General features: G+C 40.8%; 1 protein-coding gene across 1 annotated transcript; it reads right to left on the bottom strand.

Moving 5' to 3' along the window:
- Window positions 1–616: 616 nt before the first annotated feature.
- grsf1 (G-rich RNA sequence binding factor 1) lies at window positions 617–6,336 on the bottom strand. The gene is made up of 10 exons (XM_053654264.1): window positions 5,942–6,336; window positions 4,575–4,716; window positions 4,258–4,413; window positions 3,953–4,081; window positions 3,732–3,870; window positions 3,476–3,573; window positions 2,495–2,574; window positions 1,132–1,267; window positions 797–856; window positions 617–711 (listed from the first exon to the last, which is right to left on the bottom strand). Exons 1-9 carry the CDS (start codon window positions 6,158–6,160, stop codon window positions 819–821), a joined length of 1,137 nt encoding a protein of 378 aa, XP_053510239.1. The 5' UTR covers window positions 6,161–6,336; the 3' UTR covers window positions 617–711; window positions 797–818.
- Window positions 6,337–7,896: the final 1,560 nt, after the last annotated feature.

Raw genomic sequence — 7,896 nt, 5'->3', positions numbered from 1 at the left:
CAGCATCATGTTGTAGATGAGAGATGTCCACCAAGTGGACTTATGCAGTACTACTTGAATTGTTTATGAAATCAACTGTATATCATGGTGACTTATACAGCACAGAGCAAGATATCTACAGTGATGTCAGGGGTGAGAAATATAAATTGTGCAATGATTTTAATTATTTTAGAGAGAATTTTGTACATTTGCAAAAATGTCTAATTATACACTAGGATTTTTTAGCAGACTGGAGCCAAAGCTTTTCAAAAGCTAATTATGCTTTCAAACATGCAGAATCATCTCTACATATTTATCAAGCTATGGGCATGGTTAAATTAACTTACACTGACTATGTAATAAAAACAGTTTGTTCCACTGTGTGTTTTTCTCAGCTCTAATGGCTCAATAAAGATTTACTATAATATATAATATCTGTCAAAATAGTTCCTCAGAGTAATTCAATTCCAAACAGATATGTCCTTTATCTAAAGAGATTTTATTTTTTAGTGAACATTTCATCGGCCATAGACCGTCAAATGTAATGAGGAAAAGGCTTGGTTAATACTGTATTTTGTCTTGATTGTGTTAATCATTCTGAATAAATACTACTTTAAGAAACCACACAATGCTGATGTACTCCATAACTGAGCAGGTTTAATGACATTTTCCCCCAATATTTATCTCAAATAAATATCACCAATATGCTTTGTACAGATGACAGCCATTCACCTAGAGAGAAATAAAAATAAGAAGTGTTACTGAGCAAAGTAGTGATTAATACGGATTTAAAAAATAGCCGTAAAGTTAAACATACCATTTCAATTCTCTTTCTCCTTTTATGTGGAATTTAGGTACAGCTCAATATATCGGTCCTCTGTATTGACAAGAAAAATAAATTAATTCACACTTGCAACACTAAAACACAGGGTTCATACACATTTTTACCAATACATTTCCATGACTTTTGAGGCAAATTTTCATACAGTACACAGAGACAAGTGTGTATTTCAGTCTCTCCCTAACACTGCAACTGATGGAAATGCAAACGCTGGCATTTTAATCTACTAGATTTTTAAGACATTTGGATAGAAACAAGCCGAGCGAAAGTGTGTCTTCAAGCACGTTTCAACCTCCGTAAATAAAGCTTACGTATATACTGCTTGTCTTTGGTCATTGCTTGCAGCGCGTCCTGTCGTGTTGTGAAGTGAGCGCCTGCCTCGCCGTTAGGTCTCCCGTCGGGTCCGTACTCGAGCAGAACCTTTGCCACTCTGATAGGGTGAAAGAACTGAAGACAAAACAAATTATACGCCGAGAATTGTATCTTACTAGCACACAATATTAAGGTCATTCGTCTGGTATGGATACACCTGCTACTGTACACAGAGTTGTTTGTTTATTGCATTCACACACTGTATATAGTCGCATACTGCAGCATTTGAGAATAGTGTTCACCAGGGCATCCGGAGTTGTGCAGGAACGTTGTACCACAATTGTTACACAGTCTTCCTGTGACTTCCCTTTCCACTACATCTCAAAGATAATGTGGGAGTAAAACCAGCTATATGGTGACAACAGCTTTTACTGCTTAACCAATTTAATCATTTTAAGTGACTTTTGTTTCACATTGGCACTGCATTGTTAACTAGAGCCATGGATCTTGAACAGATGAGACATAAATTTTGAACTTGAACTGATCTGTCTAACCAAATTTAAACATCACGCTTTCATCTCATCACTTACATCTATGTAAATAAATCTATGAAAGTCTCTGAAAACTCTCCCTTCAGCTAAATCCATCAATCCATCCATTTTCCATAACCCACCCCACCTAATTAATTTGCATTATGAAACGTGATTGGATCTGCTATTGGAGAGGATCTGTTACAGAGGGTTCATGTTTAGAAAACTGGAGTTGATGGTTCTGCTGACGTATATTTAAAGTGCTTGGTTTGATCTGTGTAAATCCTTTGCTGGACTCCAAACTGCCAATTGACACATCTTGTATTATACGGCTGAATCAGGGAAAACTCACAGTCATGTTTGTAGAACAGGATGAGATTCTCTTAATCAGCCAGTATGTTCAGATCATGTTGTACCAGGTGCAGCGGTTATGTTGAATTTTTTTTAACCAGCCAGGCACTTTTAGGTGCACTTTGTAGGTGGACAATTAAAGACTAGAGATCTTTCTTCATGTGGTGTGTGGTAATTGTCCTTTCCCTTCATCGGTGTCAGTTTATTGCCACAGGGTTCCAGTTAGCTAGATATTCTTTGTTGTGGGACTGTTTCATCAGCAACACTGCTGCGCCTGATCCGCCAGACAAATCTTTTTGGTCCTTTTCAAAGTCAGCTATATGTACCAGTGACCTATATGTAATTATATTTGTTCAAATGGCCAATAAGTATATATGTAATATATGTTTACCTCATAAACCTGCAACTCGGTGTTCGGTAGAATTCAAAACAAAATGTCAAGTTGATAAGCTGTACGCTATAGTTTTAAATAAGTTCTCACATTTATTATGTCTCCGGCCGTGGCTTGATATGGTAGACCCCTCATGTGTACATAGTGCGTGGGAAGAGGGACACTGCTGGCTGCAACGAAGGACAAACATTTCTGAATACATCATAGCCTCAGATTACAGGTATTCCACAGATTATTCAAATCATATTGACTAAACTGAACATGAGTAAGAGTATTTTGAAACTCTTTGAATTATTAGTAAACAAATGTACAGATACATACTCATCAGCCACTTTATTAGGAAAACTGTACATCTGCTCATTTATGCAATTAGCCAGTCAGGTGGCAACAGCAGTGCAGTAAATAAAATTACGCAGATTAAGAAAAGAGCTTCAGATAATTTTCACAGCAAATATCGGAATGTGGAAAAAATGTCATCTCAGTGACTTTGACCCTGGCATGGATGTTGATGCCGGACATGCTGGATTGAGTACTTGAAAAACTGCTGATCATCTGGGATTTTTACACAGAATGGTGTTTAAATTTAAAAAAAAAACCCATCCAGTGATCAGCAGTTGTGAAGCTGGATGCCTTGCTGCCGAGGATACAGTAATTCAATCACTCTTTACAACTGTGATGAGCGGAAAAACGGCTCAGAACGCACAACACATTGAACCTTGAGGTGCATGAGCTACAACAGCAGAAGACCAAATTGGGTTCCTCTAGAGTCATCCAAAAACATGAATCTGTGGCTAAAAATTCACAGTATGTGCAGCTGACAAATCTGCAGCAATTTTGTGACACGATCATTTCAACATGGACCAGAAGCTCAAAGAAACACCTTGTGTGACGTGAAGAACTGAGGCTGTTCTAAGAGCAAAGGGGCACCTACCCAGTATTAATACCATGGTCCTAATAAAGTGGCTGAGGTGTGTATATGATCATTTTGCTATATGAGCCAAAACCACTTGCAGTGGCATCCATGTACAATTCAATACCAGAATCCTAATTATGCAACTATTATTAACGTACTCTTTTGTGCGCGGACGGCAGTGACTGTAGTGTCTCCTCTCCCTCTGCTGTACTGCGCTTGAATCTCGCTCTTCTTGCTCGGGTACACCTCGATGTACCTGTTCAGGGAGTCAACGATTGCAGATGTCAAAGGCTACGGTGCTGCAATAACGATATTATCAGCCAAGACATGATAAACTTGAAAATGAAAATGAAAAACCAGACTTATATCTAACAGTCAAATGAGGCACGTTTTAGTCTAATGTCATGGTCTGACCTGTTTCCAATAACCTCTCGGTCTCTCTTCAGTGCTTCGTTGGCCATCTGCTGTGTAGCAAACTGCACAAACGCGTCGCCTGAACTCCGACCCGAGTGATCCATGACCAGCGTGACCCCATTGTTCACGATGTTCAGTCCTAAAAGAGTCGAATTTATGAAGTGAATCAGGTCTCAAATGAATAGGATTTGTATGAATGGCCTGCTAAGTGAGGTTCTCACCTGAAAAAAACTGGATAACCTCCTCCTCTGCGCAGTTAAAGGGCAGACCTCGGATGCGAACCACTCCGTCTTGGTTTTCATCTGTGCCCTTCAGTATGGCCTCCGCATCTCTGTTGGTCACTTCATATACTGCAATAAAGACCATCATTCCATGTTATCCTCTAGATGCAGATGTGATTTTGAACACTGTGGCCAAAAATGAACTAATAATAATAAATTAATAATAAATTCCAGACCTGCCCATTGTTAGTACTTTTTAAAGTTGTTACGCTCTCATAAATACATTTTAAATTTGCTGCACCTGCCTTCTACATAGCGAGGTCCAAGATACTGCCTGTGCATCTCCAAGGCTTTGTTGACATCCTCCTCGTCCTCCAGCTCGATGAAAGCTTGTCCTGTTGGCTTGCCGTTTTTGTGATACATAAGATGGATTCCGTTCACTCCTTTGTGAATGCGACACTCTGTACGAACAAATAAACTGCTGCGGTGATGGGTCTCTTAAAGATGAAGGTAAATTCTACCTTAAACAACAAGCAGCTGATGGTAAATGGTCTACTCATTCATCATTACAGACTATACCGGATGGTGACTGACATTTGTTAGAACAGACAGCGGAACTTACCAGAGAAGAATTTCAGCAGGTCCTCAGCACTACAAGACCACGGCAGACCCTTGACACGGACGATGAACACTTCCTTCTGATTGCTCTCTGGAGTCGTAGGGTACTCTGGAAGAGGGGGATAATCGTCTTCTTTGTACGGCGTCTAAGAGAAACAACTAAACGTTACGTTTGTGCTGAGCAGATCTACAACGCAGGAAATAAGCTGAACGTAGATGTTGGACTACTGATCGGAAGCTTCTACTGCTGTACACTCCTTGAGCAAGGTTTATTGGCTAAAATGTAGTAGCTAACGTAATGGAATAACAAATGGCAAGTTAGTGATGAGTGTTAATACAGAGAAAACGAAGGGAACGTGCATATGATCATTGTCTTCTTCTTCAAAGGTGCTTCAGATTTGTTGATAAAACATCAAGTCAGTCACTACGTTTCCATCCAAGCTGCGAATTATCTTGTGAAAAATTGGAATATCACAGAAAACATTTGCGGATAAAGCACCGTTTCCAACCCATGTGTTGAAGAGAACAAAATCATCACTTCTGGGGAAAGTGGTGCATCTCGCTCTCTCCGCCATTTTTACTTTTCTGAGCCAATTATCCAATCACGTGATTTGTTGAGACAAAGAAGTCACATGACTAATTGGAGATTTGATTCGCATCTGGTTTCCCCACCCAGCGGGTTTTTAAAAATTATTTATTATTTTACCCCATAATTCACATACGCATGGGGGAAGTGGTTAAGACATTGTACTTCTGATTGGAAGGTCATGAGCTCAAATCCCAGCACCACCAAACTGCCACTGCAGGACCCTTGAGCAAGGCCCTTAACCTTCAACGCTCAGCGATAATCATTAGTCTCGCTGGACAATGTAAATGTAAACATAAATGAAAAATACATGGATGGAAACATAGCTAGTGGCCAACATTTCAGCCAAAGCTTTCACTGGAAATATTCATATTTATCTTCATGAAGTAAGTGATGTATTATTTTCCTCTTTTGATAACCCTGCCCCCTTCTGTTCTACTCAATTTTCCATGTCTGCAGAGAATAAAAACACAAGTAACTCGATTTGATATGCAAATGAGCATGACGTTTCAACAAATATGCAAATCCATTACGTCATCCGTCGACTTCTGAGGATGCACTGGCTACTTTCCCCTGAAAAGAGCTGGCAAGACTGAACATCAGAGATGGAAAGCTTCTTCCCAGACACACCATTAGCTTCAAATAATGTTATTAAGATTCTTAAACAGCATACAAGAGTTAACTGAGCATCTCTCCAACACTCACACAGACCAAATCCTAAATAACATTCAAGTTACACAACAAGCTACTGAGAGCTCCGTGTAGAGCAGCTTTATAGCGCTTACTTCAGAAGACAGAGCTCTGCGTTGTGTGTCCCAGCTGAATGGAGCCTTGGCGGGATTTACTGCCCAGACATGACTGTCTCTCTCTAGTCCGAATTTTACATTAGACACAACTCGCAGCCTTTGATTTGTCTCGAGCAGCTTCCTAACGCATGACGAGCGTCCTCCACTGAAATGGCGCACGATCGCGGAGACAAGCGCCGTCCTTACGCAAGCTGCCATTACAGCGAGCTGAACACACTGAAATTACACAAAATAACAACTGAGAAACATACAAAAACTACCCCCAACAACCCCTAACTAACTACCACATGCTGTTCAGAAACTATCACGTTGACCTGCACTGGCAGAGGACACGATGACGCATGCTGTGTGAAGTTAACCACAGGAAAATAATAAAGACACAATCACGTGTTTCAAAATAAGAGCTCCAGAGCCGGCTGCTGCAACAGAATGTAAGTCCATCCATCCATCCATCTTCTATACCGCTTAATCCTTTTCAGGGTTACAGGGAAACCTGGAGCCTATCCCAGGGAGCATTGGGCACGAGGTACACCCTGGACAGGGTGCCAATCCATCGCAGGATTGCACACATATTACAGACACTTTGGAAATGCCAATCAGCCAATCAGTCCAAGGAAACCGGAGTACCCGGAGGAAACCCCCGCAGCACAGGGAGAACATGCAAACTCCACACACACACAGAGAGCCACGGTGGGAATCGAACCCCAGACCCTGGAGGTGTGAGGCGAACGTGCTAACCACTAAGCCACTGTGCGCCCCAGAATGTAAGTTTTTTGAACTATTGAACTAGTTTATGAACTATTCAAACTGTTGAACAAAATAATATAGTCATAATAAAAAATAAGCAAGAAATAACATGACAGCCCACGTAGTTATAGGAGTATAATCCATGCTGGGTGGAGTGGTGTGATGCGGCAGGACGCCACGCGGAGTACTCTTTAACACTTCGATGTAGTGATGTGTCGTTCATTTTGAACGAATCTTTAATATAACTCGGGAACAACGAGTTGTCTCAGAGAGTGATTCGTTCATTTTAGACCGCACAAGCGCTGCAACATCCTCGTAGGTTCTGTACCGGAAATAGAAATTATTAGTTCACCTCTGGAGTCTTCGGGTCCGAGTCGTTCGTTCATTACGTCACAGCTTCACCGCATTCAGCCTATGGGGCAGTCATGGGATGAACGAATGACTCGAACCCAAAGTCTCGAGAGATTAACTAATCCTTTCTGTTTCCGGGGAACAGACGTGACAAATGTGATGTGACAAAAGATAGAACGACTCGGATCGGGAGGTGAGGTGAATTAACAGACTGCATAGCCTGAAGACCAGCCAAGATATTAATTAATCATTTCTGTTTCTCATAATTAGGCCTTGGCTGCATTAGCCTATAGTTTATTTTTTTCATAAGTGTACTAGATGTGTTGGGGAATTTAACATGTAACATTTTAATTATATTCTGCTGAAATGAACGTAATGACATGAAAAAAGATTCGTTCATTTTGCTGAACGAGATTCAAAGATTCGAGTCAGTAAAATGATCCGAACTTCCCGTCACTACTGCGAACGCATTTCATTAATTTCAGCAGAATATAATTAAAATGTTACATGTTAAATTCCCCTACACATCTACTACTTACGCAAACTTTGATCACATTTGGAATAAAAAATAAACTATAGGATAATGCAGCCAAGGCCTAATTATGAGAAACAGAAACATGATCGGCATGTCCAAAGTGTCCGTAGTGTATGAATGAGTGTATGAATGTGTGTCTGAATGTGTATGTGATTGTGCCCTGCAATGGACTGGCACCCTGTCCAGGGTGTACCCTGCCTTATGCCCGATGCTCCCTGGGATTGGCTCCAGGTTCCCCCACGACCCTGAAGAAGGAGTAAGCGGTAGAAGATGGATGGATGGAGAAACATGATTGGCACGT

This window comes from Ictalurus furcatus, chromosome 22, assembly GCF_023375685.1.
Source record: "Ictalurus furcatus strain D&B chromosome 22, Billie_1.0, whole genome shotgun sequence".
Taxonomy (NCBI): domain Eukaryota; kingdom Metazoa; phylum Chordata; class Actinopteri; order Siluriformes; family Ictaluridae; genus Ictalurus; species Ictalurus furcatus.
Note: the sequence above shows the minus strand (reverse complement) of the source record. Positions and strands in the feature narration are given on the sequence as shown.

Bases quoted from the DNA above. Each gene is read 5' to 3' on its own strand.
- grsf1 (XM_053654264.1), bottom strand. From the start codon at position 6,160: ATGGCAGCTTGCGTAAGGACGGCGCTTGTCTCCGCGATCGTGCGCCAT. The intron at 3,871-3,952 runs GTGAGAACCTCA...CGACTCTTTTAG, and splicing joins GGTTATCCAGTTTTTTTCAG to GACTGAACATCGTGAACAAT. The intron at 3,574-3,731 runs GTCAGACCATGA...CTCCCTGAACAG, and splicing joins CGAGAGGTTATTGGAAACAG to GTACATCGAGGTGTACCCGA.